The sequence below is a fragment of the Panicum virgatum genome, chromosome 2K, assembly GCF_016808335.1.
Source record: "Panicum virgatum strain AP13 chromosome 2K, P.virgatum_v5, whole genome shotgun sequence".
NCBI classification, from domain to species: domain Eukaryota; kingdom Viridiplantae; phylum Streptophyta; class Magnoliopsida; order Poales; family Poaceae; genus Panicum; species Panicum virgatum.
In genome coordinates, this window is record NC_053137.1 from 14,870,512 (window position 1) to 14,894,416 (window position 23,905).

Sequence of the window (23,905 nt, forward strand, 5' to 3'; positions counted from 1 at the left end):
GTTGTTCCCAGGGGATGACGCTTGCTTTGTAACATGTTGTCGGGTATCGACCATGATTGGAGCCATTACTTGTAGCCTCTGAGTTTGTGCTGGAACGTTGAGGTCATCTTTATTGGCTCTATCTTCTGGATTTCTATTGAGACTCACCATCTGTCTAGGTGGTAGGGATAAGGTTAGTACAGAGAATAAATTATAAAGAAGATTGAATAGCAAGGTAAAATCCATGATATCATCTTCACCAACTTGTAGTGGTCATGTTTGTTAAATGAAGCAAGGTGGAGCGGATAAGGACATGGGGGTAGCAAAAAGGAAAAGAGTATTCTTGACTTCAGCTTGCTTTCATTTGTCGTCTGTTGCAGATGCTTGGATATCTTTACTATTACTGTCAGTGTTTCCTTGAACTTCCTTCTTGATATCTTCTAAAAGGTTGGGTAGAAGGACGGAGGAAAACAAGGAGGGGGAGGTATAAAAGAAGAACACATCTAGGCAACTGATGTCATTGTAGGTAGAAGACCCACAATACACCAACAATCATTACAAAGAAACGAATCAGACAAGATCATAAAGTCAAATATCATCATACAAACACCGAATTCCACCAGTCAACACGGTCAAGAAACGATGCTAAACGTTGTGAATAGAGTTAGAAGGTACTCCTAAGCATGGTTATATCTTCCAGCTTTGTCATTGATGACACGTGCCTCCTTCAACTTATCCAATGTTGACTCTACCTTCGTGATTGTAGTGGTAGTGCGAGTATCATAACCTTGCTCAAGCTTAATCTTGTGGTGGTGCTCTGGATCCTTCATCCAACTTGAGTAGGAATGTGGGCAAGTGGTATAATTTCCAATTGCTTCGACTTGACTCCTCATGATGAACTAGTAGCTCCATTCCATAGACGGCTTGGCAGGCATTAGGATACGTGGCACAGATCATCTAAATAATTTTGAATCAGAAGGGATACCTTGGAATCAAAGTCAAGGGACGAATCCAAAATGACATTTATTTAGAAAGAAAGGAGAGGCACGGAGCATATTGTGAATAAAGCAAAGGGAAGATAGGTCCACAAAGGTAAGTTAAAAAAAATCAAGGATCAATTTCACCAGCATATCAAAAGGATGTGAGCAGGAAAATCATTCATCAAAGGAGATGTATGATCAAAAGCAAGAAGTGATCTCAGAGAGGAAACAAAAAAATAAATACACAAGGGTTGAGGGTGTGGAAAAACAAGAAAGGGTAATTGACCAAGAGTCGAATAACAATAAGAAAATTATCAAGTAGAGAGTAGGTTAATATACAAAGTTAAAGGATTTTACATTAGCAAATATGAAAGTGCAAATGGAAAGAGAGTCAGGTGAGAAAGGTGAGTTGTCAAGGCTGATTGAGAAAAAGAAAAAAAAGGTTAAGGAGAGAGAATATTCAATGGAGAGGGTCAAGGATTAAACAGAAATAGATTTTGTATCAAAAGAAATCATAGAAAATGACCATTTCTATCTAGGCTTACGTCCTACAGTCGATACAGCTCTTATACCACTTCTATCACACCCGGTTTTAAGGACAAAACTGAATGCATAACTATATATGCCAGGATCAAGTTTCATACATATAGAGACATTATAAGTGAATAATCAATAACAGTATTACGAAAAAGATAAATAAAACAATTAAAAGACTATCAGAGTTATACAGCTTATCCTGGAAAAGAAGGCTTCAAACTTCACAGGCAATCGACTGGGGTTGCGTATGCCTAGAACTCATCAACATCTTTAATAAACTTCATAGCAACTTTCTCTTCTGAGCAGCAGTAAGCAAGGGTGAGTACACTTATGGTTGGTACTCAGCAAGGCCACAAGAAATAATCAGAAAATAATTTAAACCCATCTTTACGTTAAATTAATCATGTGAGGGTCCAAGCCGCTCTTGACCGTGAGCACGACTGATATATCAGTTTTACACTCTGTAGAGGCTGTACACTTTCACCACAATTCGCATAAAAGTTCCGAAGAACTTTGAACCCAACCACGCATATGTGCTGATCAGGCACAATACCACACTTCCGAGGTGTGATTGCATAGGGACGCTACGAGGCCTTTACAAAGAATCCCTATATGTATGTGTTGGTCCCTGCCATTGCGGTCCCTCAGAAGACACAACTTTCTTCACCCGCTCCACCACACAAACTCATAACCACCAAGCAAAACAACCCCAACACAACATATAGTTCATCTAATTACTTAGCCAAGACCAGAGCCATGTAGTATTGTGGTTGTACGGTTTTCTTGGGTGGTTCTCCATGTTCCAATTAAATCAAGTATTCTCATAAATAAGCATAGATAGAAGTATGGTTAGGGTAACTTGCCTTTCTCCAATGAAAAGCTACTCTTACTGCTCTTCAGCTTTTGCTCACTGGGAACTTGATCTTCAAACCTCAAACAACAATCCTTCTACTCGAGACAATCATCGGAAACTATACAAAGCAAACAACAAGATACATCTATGAACAATACACCAAACAAAAGAAAAGCTTTAAGAGAGCGTACTAACGGATAGGGCTCGCTGCTACGGTTACGAGAGCGCAAGAAACGCGGAAAACGGAACTGAAACGGTGATTCTATAGACTAAACGGTGCTTCAGGGATCTAGTCGCGACTAACTAAAGGGTTAAGGACTAACAGAATAGATTTTTAGTCACAACAAAGTGTGCTCACATAGGACAACAGGGTGATAGAGCTATTGCATACGTTGCAAGGATCACATGAGCGCAAGAATCGATGAAAACGGAGTTGAAACGAAGAAGTTATGATTAAAACAAGGTTCTAGGGACTTATCTGCGATAGATTTGAAAGAAAAGGGGCTCTGACTAAAGAAACCGATGACTAAAACAAAATTAAACCTAACTCGCGAGGGTTAGAAAGCAAAACTACAATTCCTGGACGGCGGGTTCTATTTCCTAAAAGGTCAGGGTCTAAAATATAAATAAAAGGGCTCTTTTGTAAATACTTTTGAACTACACCGGAGCGTGGGTTGATTTTAGGAAAACAGAGGGGTTTAATTGCAAAAGATCCTTGATTGAACGGTACGGGTTGTGGTTGACTCGGGTCAGATCGGATCTGGACCGTCGATCTCAGATCGGGCGGCTTGGATTGGATCGGCGGAAGGGGGCGGCACTGGGACGCCGGCGACGTTGTCAGGTGGCGGCGAGCTCGCCGGTGTAGGCCGGATGCGGCCGTCCGGGCTTGGCTGAGGCTCGGGTTTGGTCCGGGAGAGAGAGAGAGCGACACGGCGAATGCGTCTGCGGGTTCGGCTTGGTGGGCTAGGGTCCGGAGCGGGCCGTGCGCCAGCGAGAGGCGGAGCAAAAGCTGCGACGAGCTATTCCCGCACGGAACAGAGGGATAAAGAGAGGGGAAGGGTCCGGCGAGGTTGCTCACGTCGAGACGAAGCTCTGGCGGCGGTCGTCGGTGTCGATTGAGTGGCGGAACGGCGAGACGGCGGCGGCTCCGAGCTCAAGCTCGTCTGGCGGCGGCGCTAGGGTTTATGCGAGGCAAAAACAGTGCTGCGGCTTGGTAGGGTTCAAGGGGCGAGGGGGGGCGCTTAAATAGGGCGGGGTCGGGGCCCTTGGTGTGCGGGCCACACCGGGAGAGCTCGTGCGGCGCTCAGAATCAGCGGAGGAGTCCGCCTCCGACCCGAGGTCGGGGATGACAGGCGGGCCCTGCCTGTCGGTGGCTACGGGAGAAGGGCGCCGGGTTGGGCCGGGTAAGCAGCTGGGCCGGCGGAGAGAAGGTTTCGGGCCGGAAAAAGAAAAGGAGGAGGGAATTTGGGCCGCGGGAAAGGAAAAGAATGAGAGAGAGAGTGGGTTGGGCTGAAAACCAGGGAAAGGAAGGAGATTGGTTTTGCATTTTTGAAAAGGAAACAAACAAGTTCAATACAAATTCGAATTCAGAGAATTCAAATTTAAACTGAACAACACAAAAAAAAATGCAATGCGGCATGAGTGCAACACAAAAAGAACAACCTTATTTAATTTGGAAAACAACATACATATATTTTATTTTACACTAAATTCCCTGTGAAGAAATATGAATGTTGAAAAATTTTAAAATTATGAGAAAATTATTGTTTTATTTTTAATTTTAATCACATCTTGAAATCCAAAAATTTCAGGGTGCGACATATGGCCGGCTGAATGGTTCAATTATTCAGACTACAGAGCAGGGTCCTGAATACGTGCAAGACTCGAGCCAAGTCGTTCAGATAAGAAAAGGTGAGCTGAATTCAACAAAAAGTGATGACGGAGCAGTCATTGAATTTGTTCCCGCCATAAAAGCCATTGTCTTGCAGAACGAAATAATATGCTTTGAATGGCACTATAAAAAATAACTTCTAAAGTAAAAAAAACATATATTTTCTATTATTCCTTCCTTTTCTGCTTTGCTTAGAACCATTTCCATTATGTGGTATTTTTGTAGTTTATTAGCTAAATGTTATTTGATATGTAATAATTGGCTATCTGAACCCACATGTATATATGGATGTGGAGGCCAGAACATTTTTTTCCTTTATCTGAAAGAAAGGATATACATACCGTCTATCAATCCAGATAGTGAGTGCTGGATAAGGAATGCCTTTACCTGATCAGTTCAACCTACTCTTCTGGAAATTAAACAAGACAGGTCAAAACACTGAAACTGACATAGGAGCTAGTAATACATTTGAAATTGAATTATGTATACATCGTAACAAGTTAACCATGTCTTAGCAACAAAGACAAGAATATAGAATATAGCAAAATGCATATATAGAGAGGATATTGACATTAATTTGTATATATAGGCTGAAGTAAATATAATTGTATCCCTGTGGCTAAGGATCACAACAAATTGACAAATCCTATATTTATAACCACACAGCTAGGAGAATAAGATAAAAAAGGAGATGTGTTAAATTTCATCATCTCCAATTACATTTGTCTGAAACAATTCAAATGCATTCGACATGTAATAGACATATTAGCATATGCTTGACTTTATTTGTTATGGAGAATAATGGTATCATGAGTCAATAGAACATAGCAAGAACAACTATATACGGTAGCCCATTCACCGATTCAAGTAGCAGAACTTCTACAGATTTGTTTTTACATCAGAAATATAATAATTTCAGTACTTGTGCTGAGTGTTCCTTGAGACATCAGATTGAAATAGATGAATATTTAAGACCGTACCAGAACTTCAATGGGATGTGTTGGGAATTTCATTATTTATTTCTATTGAGAGTTTCTTTAACTTCAAGCATTGGTGGTGGGCAACACATTCTATTAAATTCTGGCAACTTGTTTAAGATCCATAATGGCAGAATTTTGACAAAATTGATGAATAAAGCTTACAAGTTGGACCTACTAAAAATTTGTCAAGATCCTAATTTGGAATCAATTGAACAGGCTGGCTAATTTTCTCAATGAGTGAATGTTAAGGAACCTGCACTGCAAATACTTTCGTGCCTACAAAATTCTGAAATTAGTATAAAGAAGCTTAAACTGGCGTACATAGTATACTCAAAGAAAAAAAAATGAAAATCGGATCTATTACACTTGGCACTAAGGGCGTGCTTGGTTGCTGGTCGGATCTGACCCCACCGCGAGTTCGGCACACCACATCTTAACACACCCCAGGAAGACGAGACTGCTCAGCATATTCTCACTTCTTTGTGTTTTTGCAAGACAATTCTAGTTTGAAATCCTACACCTGAGCCTAGCTCACTTGACATGCACCTACCAACAGGTCTACAGATCATTTGCTTTGTGGTGGAAACCCTCTAAAAAGAAGGTCCAGAAACAATACAAGAAAAGGGTTCAATTCCTTATGCATCGGTGCTTGGATACTATGGAATGAAGCATAGGAATGCTTGTGTTTTCGAGGGAGCTACTCTAAATCTGCAATGAGCAATTCAAGCTTTCAAGGATGAATCCCACTTCTGGAGGTTTGCTGGGGCTAAGGAACTTACTGCTCTTTACCCCCAGCCTAGTGACAGCATAGGTTTAGCTATCTGGTGGTCTTGTGGTCTGGTCCTTTTGATTTGTGTTTCTTGTAACAGTCCTTTATTTTTATTTTCTAAACATGTCCCACCCTGATCCAAGGTGGGAAGTGTACTCTTCTATTGGACTATTCTTTCTCTCTTAATACAAAGATACGCAACTTTTCTGTGTGTTCAAGAAAAAATGGTTGGCCAATAGACTTCGGCTGCCACAGGTTTTGCAGTGGCTTTTCTCCCTAAAGGATCGGCGCAGGATTTTATGCACTACTGCAGAGCGTCTCATCCTTGTGAAAACTTTGATTGTTGTACTGTGCTGCTATCTTCCAATCCAACCTGAATAGGAAGGATCCAGGTAAGTTGTCAGGGACTTAATTATTACACATCATGCTAGCTATTTGATCATGTATGAATATATCATGTTTCTGACAAAAAAGCAGCGCCCTCTTCATGATGTACTTCAGGTAAGTGGGCGTTAATCCATAACTATGCTGGAAACACCTTTCTGCAGATGCAGATTTAATAGTCTCTGAATGGTGCCCTAGTAGTCCTACAACTTATAGAAGCTGCATAGTGTGGTAATCACGTTAGTTTTATTGGGACCAGAATATTAATTAGTACCCTATGTACGCCAACGGACTGGACCAAAGTGAGAATGTGAGACAGCTAAAAGTTCAGAGAGTTGTGTGATGAAAATTTCAAGATATAAATGAATTATTGCAGAAGAATAGTGAGAGGTTACTGTCAATAAAACCTCTAAATCAGGAAAAAAAAGAAACTTCTTTATTGAAACAAGCATACTTGAGGCTCCAGTCAAGATTAGAATATTTTGAATCTGTAATTCTGCATGATGTGAGAACTTATTATAAGCACTAAATAAAATATAGATATTGAAAATCTGCACAACATATGGAATTTGAATACGAATAATATCTCCAGAAAGTGCATGATGATCACCCAGCTTCTACATCTAACTGCATGCATGTATTCTTAATTATATGTTCATATATAGGGGTACACACAAGAAAACATGCAAGTGGCATAACTGAACAACCAAAATTTTCAATAAACTGTTGCAAGCATTGTTTGAGTTTGTTGCAAGAAATAATAACGAGAGCGTAGCACAAACTTGACTTCCATAATCCCTAGCATCAATAGCATTTCATGTCGCAACAAATGTGGCAACAAAGCTTGTAAAAACACTAATAGCGCTTGCAACATTTTGCGCTACGAGTTTGCAGATATCAGTGCTTGTGTGCTCCCTATATGCAATGCATACAGTTATTCAAAAAATAACCAGTGGAACACTAGGATGCGACCCATTATAATCCCACAGCAAATACATTATCAGTTTATTACTTAGTGTACATGCCGAGAAGCATTGCAAGCTGATAATTATCACTAATAAAATCAAACTGACCTCCATTGAAGGGCTTATTATCTTGAGCTGGAGCAGGCTCATCCTCCTTCAATTGGCAAAATAAAGAGCTTGGTCAGATTTCCCCCTAAAAGCCGCTATGCAATATTGCACTTTGATCTGCAAAAATTAGGAAAACATGAAATACGCAGCCTTGGTAATTAGCCAATATTTCATATTTTCATCAGATGGAAGTCAGCCTATTATATGACCAAACAAAGGAAATTAAGTTTGCACGAGAACTTCATTAGCACGAGAACTAAAATTACTAGACTTGTTCAAATGCTTAAAGAGTGTTTTGAACTGGAACAAACAACTGAAATCATATATACTTATTCTCTCAGTTTAGCAACCATGCATAACAGGAACAACAGATTTAGAATTAAAACTTCCATAAATTAAAGGAGCCATATTGAATAGAAGCTCACAAAGTAACCTTAGAACATCAACGTACTGCAATATAGCTACTGGTGTGATGATACCTCAGCAAGTAACTTTAATTTATGTATATTGACATAGACTGTGAATACCCTAATATCATCAGAAGGGGGGGGGGGGGGGTTCAAGATATCAATCCTTAATAATTCTAAGGAAGTGGTACACAACATCAACCTAGCTAGTGAGTTTTCTGTCATTTAAAAGATTGTGATTTTTTTACTCAGGGCCTGGTTTGGTCAGAGGAATACAGAAATAGAGGAACGGGAAAATTGCAGGAATGGGGGTATGAAGATCATGATGAAATAGAGAAATGGAAAGCACATGAAAGGAATAGGTTCAGGTGTTTGGAATGAAGGAAAATAATGTAACATAGGAATCATGAACTATTGTACTTTTTGTTGCTGAAGAACATTCAGTAGTATTCAGTAGTACTTAGTGATTGATTAACCAAGACATATATGTGATTACTGTTAAGAATTTATTTTCAGTGTTAACCTGGCACATGGGGACCCCCACGAACTCATGACAACAGCACAGAGCCGGCCAACACCAACTTTATCCATCCAAATGCACAGCATCGCTGCAGCTCATCTTCATCCAGCGCAAAAGCATCTGTACTATGCCGTGCTTCAGCTCATGATCTTCTTCATCCAGCGCAAATGGAGCATCTCTAAATTTACTAGTTTCTAAATTTACTCACTTTCCATTTCCTCTGTTTTAGTTTCCTCCACTTTTCTTGTGAAAATCCTTTGATCCAAGCGGGACCTGAACTGTTAAACTGCATATGCTTTTGAACTTCTGCATGCATATATATATATATATATATATATATTCTAGATCGTAATATATGTGCTTGGCTGATGATTCATCCTTCTACAAATTAAGCTAGTGATGAGGGCAGTTTACATGTACAAATTGATACAGTTAATAATCTTAATCTATCGATCAGCCAATAATCAAACAGATAAAAAAAATTGTTATCGGTGGTAATGCTTCACATCTTCCTGAATTTCACACCTGCAATCAGTAGGAGAGCTCTAGATATCAGCAATATATAATAAGATAACTTCCCAAATCTGAGGACTCATAACTCATATATAAACCTGCTGCACGATCTGATAACTAATCTGTATTTAAGTAAGGGCAAGAAGGAAAAAGGAAGTGAAGAGGTTACATTTTGGAATAAGCAGAGAGTAGCTTGGTGCAATTTAATCGCGACGATGGATGGGAAGAAAAGCACAACACATACCAATTCATGAAAACCCCACAGGGCCAACACCAACCTTATCCATCCAAATGAACACATCACCACTTGTTCATCTTCATCCAGTTCAAATGGAGCATCTGTGTCATGCTTCAGCTAGCAAAGGAAGAGAAACAAGCAGTGAGACTGGGTTTACTAGTTTCTATCAAATCGGTCTACTCACTTTCATTTCCTCTGTTCTAGTTTCCTCCACTTTTCCATTGAAAATCCTTTGATCCAAAGTGGGACCAATAAAGCTAGTGATGAAGCTAGTGATCCAAACTGTTTAACTGCATATGCTTTTTGAACTTCTGCGTGCATATATATTCTAGATCGTAATATATGTGCTTGGCAGAGATGAATCATCCTTCTACCAAATAAAGCTAGTGATGAAGGCAGTTTACATGTACAAATTCAAACAGCTAGCAGTCAATCTTAATATAACAGCCAATAATCAAACAGATAAAAAATGTCAATATATGCTCTTCACATCTTCCTGAATTTCACATCTGCAATCAGTAGGGGAGAAAATTGAAGAGAATGATATGAACAAGACTACGATAAATTGCTTGGATAGATAAGTTAGAATGCAAAATATATATGATATAATTAAACAAAGAGTTACAGCTAAAAATAACATATTGAATTTTCGAAAAGAAAATAACATTCATTCAACACAGGATGAAATGAAATAAGTCACACAAATAGATATTACAACTGGTACACACTGTTGTCCATCACTGTGAAACAATAAAACCTGAAACCTCGCCTAAATAGTCTGCTCTCTCATCTCTCCATATCTTACATGAAGATTATTCAATGGACTGCATACACACAACCCACAGGAGAATAGAGAGACCTAATAACCAGGTTTGAAGATACTCAATATATGGGGACGCATGTACATTCAAAGGGATCTGTTATAGACAGATCATGAACATGCTTAATATGTGTAAGATAGTGATCACATTTATCCATCTTAAAATCAATCCTTGCACCAATGGAAGCCCTGTTCTCCACCTGAAGCAGCTCATGCTGGCGTGCAATGAAGACTTCATCCTCCATGTAGTGTCCACCCTCAAGTCTCATAGTCTCCAGCATCCTTGCATTCAATATGAAGAATTGTGCGAAGTTTACTTGTGATTTTATGCCTCGATACCTAAGAAACACTATTGTCTTGAGACGGATGTCAAAGGATCGAAGAAGATTGCGGTGTTTACGGCGCCACAGATTATTACCCCCAGACCGGTATGACTGAAAAGAACAAAAGGAATATCAAATAAACCAACATTGTACTGATCAAGATTTACTGGCACAATATTTTGAACACAATGAACTGCCAGGAGACTAAATAAATATTGTTACCTGGATATACAACGTCTCCAAGCATGGGAAGCACATCAGTAAGTCGATAACCATATCCAAGCTCAGACGGAAAATGTTGATTGCTAACACCTTGATACCAGATACCACCGACCTCGAGCTAACGACACGCAATTGCTTCATCCATACATAGCATGAAACAATGCAAGACATTATAAACTAGCTAGACCAATAATTATAAAAATGCTGGATGTCAATTTAAAAAGAAAATGACTCTCTGAACATTTAAAAAGACTACTCTGAACATTGAAATGCAATAAAGAATAGAAATGGCAAAAACGTACGTACCTCAATAACCATGGAGCCAAACACAAACCTGGAGGAAGGATCAATATCGTAAATGCATCCCAGGGTCTCCAATCTTGGCGCTGCGCCTGCGATTACCGACACCCGCAGGCCCTGGTGTACTTCAGGGAATACAAGCCTTTCCAGAGAAGGGGCGTCCTGGATGATGATCTCCACTATGCCTGTCGATGCGCCATCATCATCACCCCATAACGCAGAACACACGCCGATGGTTTTAAGGGTGGCCGATCTGATGCAGACGCGGCGGGATCCGACGCTGTGGCCGAGCAGAAGGCACTCGAGGATCGGGCAGCCGGCGATGGCTTGGTGCAGCGAAGCCTCCGAGATCCTCACGCGCTCGAGCTCGAGCTTCCGCATCTGGGGGAAACGGAACGCCATGGCGGCGGCGTCGGAGATGGTGCACTCGCTGAGCGCGGCGACGCGGAGGGAGCGCGAGAACCGGAAGGTGGCCGGCGGCAGCGACGGGAGCGACGCGAGCTCGCGCTGGCGGCGGAAGCCGCACATGTCGAGCTCCTGGAGGCCGTCGAGGGCCGGCGAGCGGAGCCACGCGTCTAGGGTTCTGGGGCTGGCGTGGAACAGGCGGGTGTCGACGCAGAAGGACCGGCCCGGGCCCTGGTGAGCGGCGAGGATGCGGGAGACGTCGAAGGCGAGCGCGGGGAGCTCCTTGGGGAGCTGGAGGCAGTCGAGGTCGAGCGGGGCGGTGCGCCACAGGTGGCGCCAGCGGGAGGACAGGACCGGGGTGCGGCCGGCCTCCTTGGTGGGGAGGAGCGAGATGATGTCCTGGAGGATGGCGTCGGGTAGATCGCCGACGCGGATGCGGGGGGCGCCGGCGAGGTCTGCTCCCCCTCCTCCTCTGCCAGCAGCTTGAAGAACCGGCGGCGGCTCTTGCCTGCGGCGGCGGGATCTGTCCCCGCCGGATCCAGCTCCAGCAGGATTGGGATCCGTGGCCGGGGGCGGCGAGAAGCCCCCTGGCTGCGCCGCTAGCTGGGCGTCGGGTGCCCCCGAGGGCCCCGACGACCACCTCCGTTTGGGACGGGGAGCCATGCCCGGCGGCTGCAGGTGCCGCGGGGCAGAAGCCAGAAGGAAGGGGAAAGAGGAGTGGCGGCCGGCCGGCGGCTCTGCAGGCCTCTGGCTCAGTGTGCGCAAATCTCGGTGGGTTTATATATGATTAGGTCAGGTGCTGCAGGCCTGTCTGCGTGCTCAGACAGTGTGTAATACCTACAGTGCCCTAACACGAGCCCTAGTGGGCCTATATGGTTTATTATTTCCATCACAGAAATTAAAATTAAAGCCCATCTCGAGAAGCCCGCCCGGCTATTCACCCTCAGAAAATTAAATAAAAAGCCATGTCTATGAAATTGTGGAATTCTAATAATCTACTGGTACCCCTAAAAAAATAATCTACTGATGAAAAACAAAGCCTGAATAAAAAAAAGGAGTTTGGGATCGACGCCCTACCACCAAGCAGCAGCATGCACTAATACTGCTCGTGCTCGAGGAGAGATGAGCTGTGACCAGAGTGCATGCGATACGCAAAACTTCTCTCCCAAAAAACATAGCTTTGCTTGCTCCCTCTCTGGAATGACGACGAGCCTCCAACTTCGATTTCTCAGATGACGTGCCCCCCCCCCCCCCCCCCCATCGAGCAAATGTTCATCAATCATCAGACAGAAGCCGGCGGTGTTGAATTAATTTCCACCATCAGTTCGTGAGAGCAAACAACTTCTACAGATGAAATGTGCAGCCAGTTGTTTAGAAGCACCGATTGTGACAAAAATATGTGTCCTTATGCACAATCGGCCGGAAACTCGGAATAAGTTTGATTCGAGAGTACAAATGTATATCTCCAGTCGATTGGCTAGTTTTCTTATGCCAAAACCAACATTACATGGTACTTATGCCAAAACCAACATTACACTACATGCCGGTTCTGTACTTCTGTAGTAGTGTTTTCTTCTCTGAAGTTATGATTCATCTCTAGTTTGATTTCGATCAAAACACAAGCACTCGACGAACCTGAGACACCAAGTGTGCAACAAAATGAAGGCGTGACATGCACGCTCTTCTTGTTATCCTTCCACCTTCAGAAACAGCCCATTCGATTTTGTCATGAAAAAGTAGAGTAGTTTCATTGTTAAATTCTATGAGCTAAAACAAATTATTATAAGAATAATTTCTCTAGCACAACTTTTTTTCCAGAAAACACATGAAAACTTATTGGGAAAAAAAATTGCAGATACATCTCTAAACAAATTATCCCACAAGCAATTTCACAAAATATATATCTTGATAGGGTTCGAAAAGATCATGGCATGCGAAATTAAAGGAAATTAATACGTAAACTTTTGAAACCAAATTGACTGTCTCCTTATCACCACCATGTGGCTGATGAAGCACCACCATGACCACATGATTTGCCGCCCGCGAATCCTCACTTCTTACGCGGTCACCTCTTGCCGTAGCATGGGCGATCAAAGTTTGTTCGTGTGCTGCATATCACTTATACAAATATGCTCGAGGACAAGCATTACTTCAAATTCAATGGAAATAATAACAATATATCATGGCACAAATAGAATGTTGCAAAACCCAACCTCTAGTATACAAACACACCAGAAAAAAACAATCCTTTGTTGATTTCAAGGCAAGCTGCCATTGCAAATGCACTACTTAGTAATACCTCTAAGAGCTTAGAGTCAGTATCGAGGCACTAGATTTAGCATTCTATCTAAATGGCACTACTACAAAAATGATTTGTAGCAATGCCTCAATTTTTTTAGGGGCAGACCAAAAAGTCACCCGGCTTACAAATAAATGGGGCGCGGGTACTGTAGATCTGAGCCGCCCCTAAAAATGGCATTTGTAGGGGCGGCTCACCCCCTCAGCCGCCCCTAAAAATTGGTGCATTTTCTGGGGCGGCTGGGGGTGCGTCGCCTCTAAAAAATGTTTTCAAAATTCTCCCGAAAATTCATTTAATTCAAATAGAGCTGCAAAACAGTTTAGAAAAACATGCAATTTTTACCATAAGCATGTAGTCACTTGTAGAACTGGAAAAAAAATATGAAAATACAATTCAACAAGTTTAGTGTAAAAAAGTGTTGAAAACACAAAGTTAGCCTTAAGTTGTATGAGATAGTAGTGTCTGTTTCAACACTTTTATTCATTATATATTGTGACATATATTTTTGATATTTTTCCTATGTTACACATCAAAATATACCTATGGTAAAAGTTTCACATTTTATCATGTGTTTTACTATTTTATTTGGATTAATCCAATTTCCTGAATAATTTTGAAAAAGATTTGTAGGGGCGGGCAGGCCCCCGGTATTTGTAGGGGTGGGTGGGGTCTGGCCTGCCCCTAAAAATGGAACTCCTATATATACCAAGACTCAGAAAAAAATTTCAGTTTCCCGGGCAAGCGCGAACAAACGCCGGGAGGCTGCCAAAATTTCGATCTCCTCCTCCGTCGCCGCCCCACCTCCTCCTCTTCCTCCGCTCGGGTTCGCGCCGCCGCCGCCACCTCCTCCGCTATTGCCACCGCTCCTACTCCGCCGTCGCGCTGGATCCGCCACCGCCCCACCACCTCCTCCTCCTCCGCCGCCGCCCCACCACCTCCTCCTCCTCCTCCGCTCGGGTTCGCGCCGCCGCCGCCACCTCCTCCTCCTCCGTCGCCACTCCTCCTCCACCGCCTCGCCAGATCTGCCGCTGTCCCACCACCTCCTCCGCTCGGGTTCGCGCCGCCACCTCCTCCTCCTCCGTCGCCGCCGCGCCGGATCCGCCTCCTCTTCGAAGTGGTGAGCTCCTTCCCCTTCCTCCCCCTCCCCTTGCCGCGCATCCTCCCCACGCGCGCAGCCTCGCCGGGCTGCCCAGGCCACGGGCCCCCGCAACCACGCCTCGATTCCGGCCATGGCACGCCCCGGCGAGCCGGCCATGGACTCCCATTGACATGTGGGGCCCCTGCTGTTAGCCCCTGTTAGGGTTAGGGTTAGGCTTAGAATTTTTTTCATTTCAATGTGAATGGGAGTACATGAATTAGTGAATTTTTGTTGCACTACAAATTTCATTACACATATGTTTCATATTTATTTTGTAGTATTGAATATGGCCTTTTCTTATTTATGTTGTACTATTATTGAATCATATGGAATCTATTTATATCTGCTAGATGTTCCGTGGTGGTGGTCATGGTGGCGGTCGTGGTAGGGGTCGTGGCAGTATGCACGATTGTGATGCTCAACAGCTAGGCATACACTTCCATGAAGTCGTTGCCTTGCCATCGGGCGATCGAACGCGCGGATCAGTTTCAAACGTTGTAAGTTTCGTTTGTTATTTTCATATAGTTTTACCTACACTTCAATAATTTCTAAATCTGCTCACATACAATGCAACATATCAACCTTATTAAATGTCTTAAAGATATTGTCGAAGGTTTGGGTGGTACTACTCCTGTGGTGCGACTCGAGCTTGTTCGGCAACCGGATTTCAAAAGGGTACATAACTACAGAGAGGCTTTGTTGGCTTACTCGACAAGATCAAGTATGAGATTTTTATTTTTGTCATTGTTAGCTTTAGTAATGTTGCATTATTCTTTCAACTTTCATAATGTTATGATCACCTTTTAGGATCTCATCGCTAGTGAATCTACCATTGCGGCAGTTAGCTTTCGGGCTATTTTGAATCAAGTCATGGACTACTTAGGTTTGTCTTACATGGGTTAGAGCCATTTTTTACTAGAGATTTAAGGTTCCAAGCAAAGATCTCTTTTTGCAGGACAAGTCAGATAGACACTCGATTGTTCCATATTTGTAGTACTATATGTGGTAGGTATTGGGAAGCAGAGGAGAGTGCACTTGTTCGTGCTCTAGTATATTTTGATGAAGTTCTAGACCGGAAGATTGGAGACCTTAACTATCTTAGATATCTACAGCTGCGGGCATTTCATTAGCTTGAAATTTGTAATATGCATGGATGTACCGCTACAATTTTATTTGAACAGCTTGTACAAATTTAAGTATTTGTAATATGCATGGATGCCCTACCTTTATCTTATGAAATTTGATTGCCTTGTTATTTTACTGTATGGATCTGAATGGGTCAATTCAGACCTAACTTGGTAGAACAATATATAGCGGGAATACAAATTTTAAAAGACACTGAGAAACAAATTAAATTCGAATTACTAATTTTTTTGGTAGGCTGGAAATTCATTTCCAGGGCAGGCCACCACCTCACCCGCCCCTGAAAATGCATTTTCAGAGGCGGTTCAGGGGGTGACCCGCCCCTACAAAAGCATTTCCAAGGGCGGTTCAGGGGGTGACCCGCCAATGGAAATGGGTTTTAGGGGCGGTTTTGTTATCCGCCCCTGAAAATAGGTATTTTTAGCAGCGATAACTAGCAACGAGCACGCAACTCGTCTCTAAAAATGCATTTTTACCCGCCCCTACAAATGCTTTTCGTAGTAGTGTGGATTTTTAATCCATTTAGCATTTAGAGTAAGTATGACATGACTTTTAGCATTTAACAAGGAAACTACATTTATCAAAATTTCTAAGTACATTTATAACTGAATTGTGAACAATTTTGGCATTGATGCATGCATATATCTATTCATTCACCTATAGCTTACAGCCATCCGTGCATGTGAGGGGGGAAGAACCTCACATCAGGAAGGAGGAAGAGCCAAAGAGTAGGATGAGGATAGGAGGCCACTTCATGGGTCACAGTATGGTCGAAGAGGAGGATAGAGCTAACTGTCGTGAAAGAGGACAGCGTGTGGGGTTGTGAAGGAGGAGGGAGATGTTGGTGGCCTGTGGCATTGGATAAAAGTGATTGATCTTCGACTGACAAGAGTGAAGACGGGGTGGTTGTCCATCTCAATGTGGAGGAGGAGGAGGAGGAGGAGGCCGAGCTGTAGGAAAAAACATGACTTAGAACTTAACATTTCCAGGATCTAACACCTAATCAACATGAGCACAACCCATTAAAAACAAGAACAAGTTTAGATCTAGACCGGCAAGAAGTGGCATCGCGGGCGTAGCAGATGCACTGGCCATCTTGGTTGGGGACGAGAGCGACGTAGGAGCCGTAGTTGTTCCCGTAGATGTACCCGACATTGTGGAATGAGACGGCCTTCAGGAGGCTCCAGCGCCGCCACGGATCGGGCGGCCATAGTGGGGAGGCTAGGTTTGGACTGATTAGACTGAGACTCCAAAAGCTGGGCCCCACTATTTATTATGGCGCTGGGCGACCTGGGGCCGCAACCACATGTACAGTTGCGCCTCCGATCAGGGCGCGAAATGGGATCCCAAGGAGTTCTTATCCTCTTTTTCTTATTTTCTCTTTTTCTGGATTTTTGGCATTTTTTGACCACCAAAAATTCCAACATTCTCCCCTTTGGTCTAAAGGCCGATAACTAATGCCATACTTTAAAGTAGAGTTATGCAAGAGACAGTGAGATACGATGGTGAATGAATCCCACTGCAACACAGTTGTCTACAATGCACAGAATTACTCAAACTAATGGGAGGTGGTTGTCTTACGACCGTTCCAAGATCACAGGCTATCCGATAATCCCATGCCGGCAATAAGCTCATGAAAATATTGGGAGGTAAGCTTTTCGTTAGTGGATCCATGAGTATTTCCTTAGTACTTATATGCTCTAACTCAATTGTATGATCTTGGATTCTATCCTTCACAACAAAATACTTAATCTCGATGTGCTTGGCAGCACCACTCGATTTGTTGTTGATAGCATAGAAAACTGCAGCTTTATTATCGCAGTATAATCTTAGTGGTTTACTTATGCTGTCTACCACTCTTAGTCCGGGAATAAAACCCTTAAGCCACACAGCTTGCCCTACGGCCTCGTAACATGGCACAAACTCAACTTGCATCGTAGATGCTGCTGTAAGCGACTGTTTGGAACTTTTCCATGAAATTGCTCCATTAGCAAGTGTGAAGACATAACCTGATGTCGACTTCTTAGTGTCAACACAACCAGCAAAGTCGGTGTCTAAATAGCCAACTACTTCTAAATTCTTAGTTCTCTTATATGTGAGCATGTATTCCTTAGTTCCCTGCAAATAACGCAGAACTTTCTTAACCACTTTCCAGTGGTCCATGCCTGGATTAGACTGAAATCTACCAAGCATCCCGGTAATAAATGCTAAGTCAGGACGAGTACACACTTGTGCATACATAATGCTTCTGACAGCTAAAGCATATGAAATCGTTCTCATTTGATCAATTTCTAATTGATTCCTGGGACTTTGAAATTGCCCAAATTTATCGCCCTTAACAACTGGAGCAGCTGTGCTTGAACATTTGTGCATATTATATCTTTTAAGGACTTTTCTATATATGCCTTTTGAGATAGTCCTAATGCACCCTTGGACCTGTCTCGGTGTATCTCAATGCCCAGAACATAAGAGGCATCACCGAGATCCTTCATGTCAATGTTCAATGAGAGAAATCCTTTTGTCTCATACATCAAGTTCTTATCGTTGCTTGCTAATAGGATGTCATCCACGTAAAGCACGAGAATGATAAAAGAGCTCCCCTTGATCTTAATGTATATGCAATTGTCCACTACATTTTCAACGAAGCCTGATTTCTTAATTACTTCATCAAACTTAAGGTACCATTGTCTGGACGCTTGTTTTAATCCATAAATGGATTTCTTTAGTTTGCATCCTAACTATTCTTTGCCTTCCATAATGAAACCTTTCGGTTGCACCATGTATTCACTCTCTTGCAAATCACCGTTAAGGAACACAGTCTTAACATCCATCTAATGTAACTTGAGATCAAAATGTGCTACTAGAGCCATAACAATTCTAAACGTGTCTTTCTTTGAGACAGGCGAGAAGGTTTCTATATAATCGATTCCTTCTCTCTGTGTGAATCCCTTAGCCACAAGTCTTGTTTTGAACTGTTCGATTTTCCCTTTGGAGTCATACTTAGTTTTATAGACCCATTTACAGCCTACTTTCTTAGCTCCATCAGGAATTTCTACCAAGTCCCAAACCTTATTTGTGCTCATGGATTTCAGCTCTTCTTCCTTGGATGAGTTCGGATCATCAACCTTTCCCATATCGTGTCCTTCACTTAAATACACGAAATCTTCTGAGACAGTTGTTTTCATTTCTCGTGTCGATCTTCTTAGAGGTTGTGGTTCCACTGCGGGACCAGGTTCAACTTCTTGCTCTTGCTGAACCTCTGATGTCCCGTTAGTGGTTTGATCCTATGTGACCTTAGCAGGCTCTTCCACAATTTCATTTTGATGCTCATTATTTATAGGCACATCCTCATGCTCACTTATGGCAGGTGTTCTCTCGGAATTAACTTTTGGAGAATCAACTACCTGAGTCGATGTTGTAAAACGAGTCATAGGCACATAATAATTTTGAGTCATCGAAGTGGGCTCATAAGTCCGCATTTCCTCAAGATCAATTTTGCCTAGGCTCAGTGCATCTATTTTCCTCTAAGTGGGCTCATAAGTCCGCATTAATTTGCCTTGTCTCAACAAACTTAGTGGTACCCTTAGGACAATAAAATTTATATCCCTTTGATTTTTCCGGATAGCCAATGAAGTAGCAGCTTTCTGTCTTAGGATCTAATTTTCCAAGGGATGGATTAAATAATTTCGCCTCTGCTGCACAACCCCAAATATGCATATAATTCATGCTGGGTTTCCTACCAGTCCAGAGCTCATAAGGAGTCTTAGGGACTGACTTACTAGGAACACGATTACTTATGTGTGCGGCAGTCTTTAGCGCTTCCATCCATAAGCTCACTGGCAATGTAGAGTTGCTGAGCATACTACGCACCATGTTCATTAGAGTGCGGTTTCTTCTCTCAGCTACTCCATTTTGCTGAGGTTCACCAGGAGTTGAATACTGAGCTACTATTCCATTTTCTTGAAGGAACTTAGCAAAGGGACCGGGGATTTGTCCATATATGGTATTTCTCCCATAATATTCGCCCCCTTTGTCTGATCTTACCACTTTAATCTTCAACTCATGCCGATTTTCTACTTCAGCTTTGAAGATTTTAAACTTATCAAGTGCTTCAGACTTTTCTCTTATAGGGTAAATATAACCATAACAGGAGAAATCATCAGTGAAAGTAATGAAATAACTAAACCCATCCACTGATCTTACATTAAATGGACCGCAGATGTCAATGTGAATTAATTCTAATAATCCTGAACTGCGCTTAGATCCATCCTTTTTTAATTTATTTTGCAAATTTTCTCTTAATACAATCAACACATTGATCTAAGTCAGAGAAGTCTAATTTAAGGAGTATTTCTTCTCTAATGAGACGCTCCATTCTCCCCTTCGAAATATGGCCTAAACGTGAGTGCCATAATTTCGACGAAGTCTCATTATTACATCTCTTGCGCTTATGGTTGATTTCACTTACATTCATCACAGAGATATTACTTAAGGACAATAAATAAAGCTCATCATGTAAAGGTGCATAACAACTGTATCACCCTCACAACTTATTGCACATCTATTGTTCCCAAAAGTGCACAAATATCCATCTCGATCTAACTTAGAAACAGAAATCAAGTTTCTCTGAATAGATGGAATAGAAAGGACATCTAATAAACGAAGTGTGAAGCTACTGTGAAGTGATAACTGAAGAGTCCCTATGGCCTCCACTTCCGCTTCAAACCCATTGGCGACTCTGAGCTTTTGAGTCCCCTTCTTATAGTCATCGCGGCAGACAATCCCTGTGAGGAATTTGTCACATGAACGGTGGCACCACAATCAATCCACTAAGTACTTAATGAAAAAAATGCATAAAAGGAATCATCGACTATAGAAAATATGTCGTCATTACCTTATGATGCACCTAAGCAAGATGGCTCCTTTTCAAACCATCCCCATAATGTGCTCTCTGACATTACCCTACTCATTGTACTTAGAGAACATATGCTGAGACAGAAGAGTACTAGCATTGGCCTTAGTTGACCCTTTAAAGTACTCCTCAATCTCCTTCATGAACTCCTTAACATTCTTAGGCTCTTTTTCAAAAGCTCCCCTGATTTTGGGGCTAATGGTTAAGTCCATGATACTTATGGCCACTCTGTTGGATCGCTCCCAACGGTCCTTCTCCTTCTCATAAGCAGCAGTGCGCTCATCAAGGGATGTATCATTAGTCCCTTGTGCAACTGGTGCTACAGGAGCATCATCTCTTATGGAGTGATCCTTATCCAACATGAGCAAGGTGAGGTTGATCTCACGGCTCCATTTGGCGAAGTTATCACCAACGAGCTGCTCCACACCATTGTAGTAACTTATGATGTTGGCGGGAGTGGGTTCTGATCATAAACAAAACAAATAGAATTTAATCAGTAATGACAACATAGTAATAAATGAATTAATCAGCGTTGGCTAGATTTAAACATAACTTAAACAATTTGCAACACCATTGGGCAGTAGCAAATAAAATAACTGAATAACTTATGAATAAACTTTGCATCACCGTTGGGTAGAAACAAAGTAACTTAGCATAATGAACGCAGCAAAAACTTAATTTTGCATCACCGTTGGGCAGAAGCAAAATAAACTTAAATTTAAACTAAGCATCTCATGGCAATTATTTAATAACAATGTTGGTTAGAAATTAAATAAATGCTCAAAATAAACTAAACAATTATGAATAAAATTCACGTTAGTTTCATTTACTAAGAATAGCAACTCATAATTTTCTCATAATTTTGAGTGCAAAGATGCTCAAAATAAAATTCATTTAGTACTCATATGAATTTATAACTTAAATGCATTGAAAATTAAACTCAGAAATGAATAAACTGAATAAAGGATGGGAGGCTTAAAGTTTATTGGGCCTTTAGCCCGAAAACCAACGGGTGGGCCGCCAAAATGGCCCAGCCGCGCCCCCCACCCCGCCCCACCCGCGTGGGCCGGTGGCCCAGCAGCGGACGGACGGGCCGCGGAAGCAGCCCAAAGCGGCTCCCCCCCTCCATGGCCGACGGATCTGAGCCGTTGATTTCAATCGGACGGCTGGGAGTGACTTTCGGAGATATAAAGGGTGAGCTGCTCCTTTCAACCCTAACCCTAACTCATTCTTCTCCTCTCCCCTTCTCTCCACATAGCAGCCGCCGGCCACCTCTCATGGCCGACGGGCGCCCCTGCGCCGCCGTGCCCCGCTCCGGCTGGAGCGCCTCCACCACAGTTGGTGCAGTGCCGCACGCGCGTATGGCGCGGCCCGCCGGAGCAGGTCCGCTGCCGTTTCTTTGGTGCTCGCTCCGGCCAGCCTCTGGCGCGGCTTCTCATCCGCGGCTTGGTGGGGCGCGGGTGCGCTGCCGGTCCCGGCGCCTTGCGGCGACCATGGGACCGACGGCGCATCCGCGGCTTGCCTTGCCGCGGCGCCATCTTTTTTTTTTAAAACTGTGCAGCCGTGGGAGCTTTGGTGCCCCATGCAACGCGCCGCCGTGGGTGCTTCTGATCCCCATGCGGCCTCATGCATGTCGCCACGCGGCGCCGGTTGGTACGTTCGCGCGGAACTCCGGCGCCGCCGTGGGGCAAAATCTTATGCCGTGTACCTTATGGCCGGGGTTTGGGGTTTTCTTTGTGGGGAACTTATGGATCTGTGGTTTCTCTAAATTTTGCATCTTATTTCCTTTCGGATTTACTCATTCCTTATGTACTCGGATCTAAGGGTTTTCATGCGAGATCTATGCTTAGGACTAATAGATCTGCACTAATCATGAACTAAAAACATAAACCGAGAACTAAAACCAACCAAGATAGAAAACTTGACTAGATCTAGGGTTCTAAAGGCTCACGGAGTAGGTGCTTAGGCGAAAGATACCAAATGTAGGAAAAAACATGACTTAGACCTTAACATTTCTAGGATCTAACACCTAATCAATATGAGCACAACCCATTAAAAACAAGAACAAGTTTAGATCTAAAACGGCGAGAAGTGGCATCACGGGCGTAGCAGATGCACTGGCCATCTTGGTTGGGGACGAGAGCGACGTAGGAGCCGTAGTCGTTCCCGTAGATGCACCCGACGTTGTGGAAGGAGACGGCCTTCAGGAGGCTCCAGCGCCACCACGGATCGGGCGGCCATAGTGGGGAGGCTAGGTCTGGACTGATTAGACTAAGACTCCAAAACCCGGGCCCCACTATTTATTATGGCACTGGGCGACCTGGGGCTGCAATCACGTGTTTGGTTGCGCGTCCAATCAGGGCGCGAAACGGGATCTCAAGGAGTTCTTATCCTCTTTTTCCCGTTTTCTCATTTTTTGGATTTTCGGCATTTTTGACCACCAAAAATGCCAACACAAGCCCCTCCACGTTGAGGAGATGGATGAGGTCTAACCCCACATGTGTCATGGAGGAGGTTGAGGTGGCAAAAGAGGAGGTCAGGTGCGTTAGTGGCACTATTGTATTGTCGCACAATGGCACAACATCTATTGTTTGTGGACAATATATGTTCAGGAATTGAAGAGGCGATCGAGTGAACTATTCGCTAATATAGGGAAAAACAAAAGGTGAAGGGCTAAAAGCAAAACCCGGGGTCTCGCTAATTTACGGTTGACCGTAGGGAGGGGCTCCCAACGGTCGATCTCCCGACCGTTTTCTTTCCTTTTTAGTAAGTTTTTGTCGTTTTGTGATAAAAAAGATTTAGAAAAAAATTCAGAAAACATTTTCAGAGAGATAGAAAAAAATTCAAAGGGAATTTTAGAGAGAAAAAAATTCAAGAAAAAATTTAGACAGATAAAAAAATTTCAAAGAAAAAAAATTGAGAGAGATGGAAAAAATTCTGAAGAGATAGGAAAAAATTAACAAGAAAAAATTTGTGCAAAAGTCAATTGAAAAAAAATTACGTCAACAAAAATTGAAGGTAGAAATTTTTTTATTCAGATTATAAAAAATAAAGAAAAAAGAAAAAAACAACCCGGCGGCGGGCGGCGGCGCCTCCTCCCCACCGCCGGCTTGCTGCGCCGCCTCTGCTCCTCGCCGCCACCGCTGTCGCCGCCCCGCTGCGCCGGTCGCCCTGGGGCGGAGCTCCCCAGCGCCGCTGCGGATCCGTTCGGGGGCGCCG

General features: G+C 43.0%; 1 protein-coding gene across 1 annotated transcript; it reads right to left on the reverse strand.

The window, feature by feature from the left end:
- Positions 1–10,006: 10,006 nt before the first annotated feature.
- LOC120695140 (F-box/FBD/LRR-repeat protein At3g26920-like) lies at positions 10,007–11,857 on the reverse strand. The gene is made up of 3 exons (XM_039978449.1): positions 10,796–11,857; positions 10,490–10,624; positions 10,007–10,378 (listed from the first exon to the last, which is right to left on the reverse strand). Exons 1-3 carry the CDS (start codon positions 11,855–11,857, stop codon positions 10,007–10,009), a joined length of 1,569 nt encoding a protein of 522 aa, XP_039834383.1.
- Positions 11,858–23,905: the final 12,048 nt, after the last annotated feature.

What these genes read in the sequence shown, in the direction of transcription:
- LOC120695140 (XM_039978449.1), bottom strand. Translation starts at nt 11,857, where the DNA reads ATGGCTCCCCGTCCCAAACGGAGGTGGTCGTCGGGGCCCTCGGGGGCA. An exon ending in TTGGCTCCATGGTTATTGAG is followed by an intron (nt 10,625 to 10,795) that starts GTACGTACGTTT and finishes GTATGGATGAAG; the next exon opens with CAATTGCGTGTCGTTAGCTC. An exon ending in TGGAGACGTTGTATATCCAG is followed by an intron (nt 10,379 to 10,489) that starts GTAACAATATTT and finishes TGTTCTTTTCAG; the next exon opens with TCATACCGGTCTGGGGGTAA.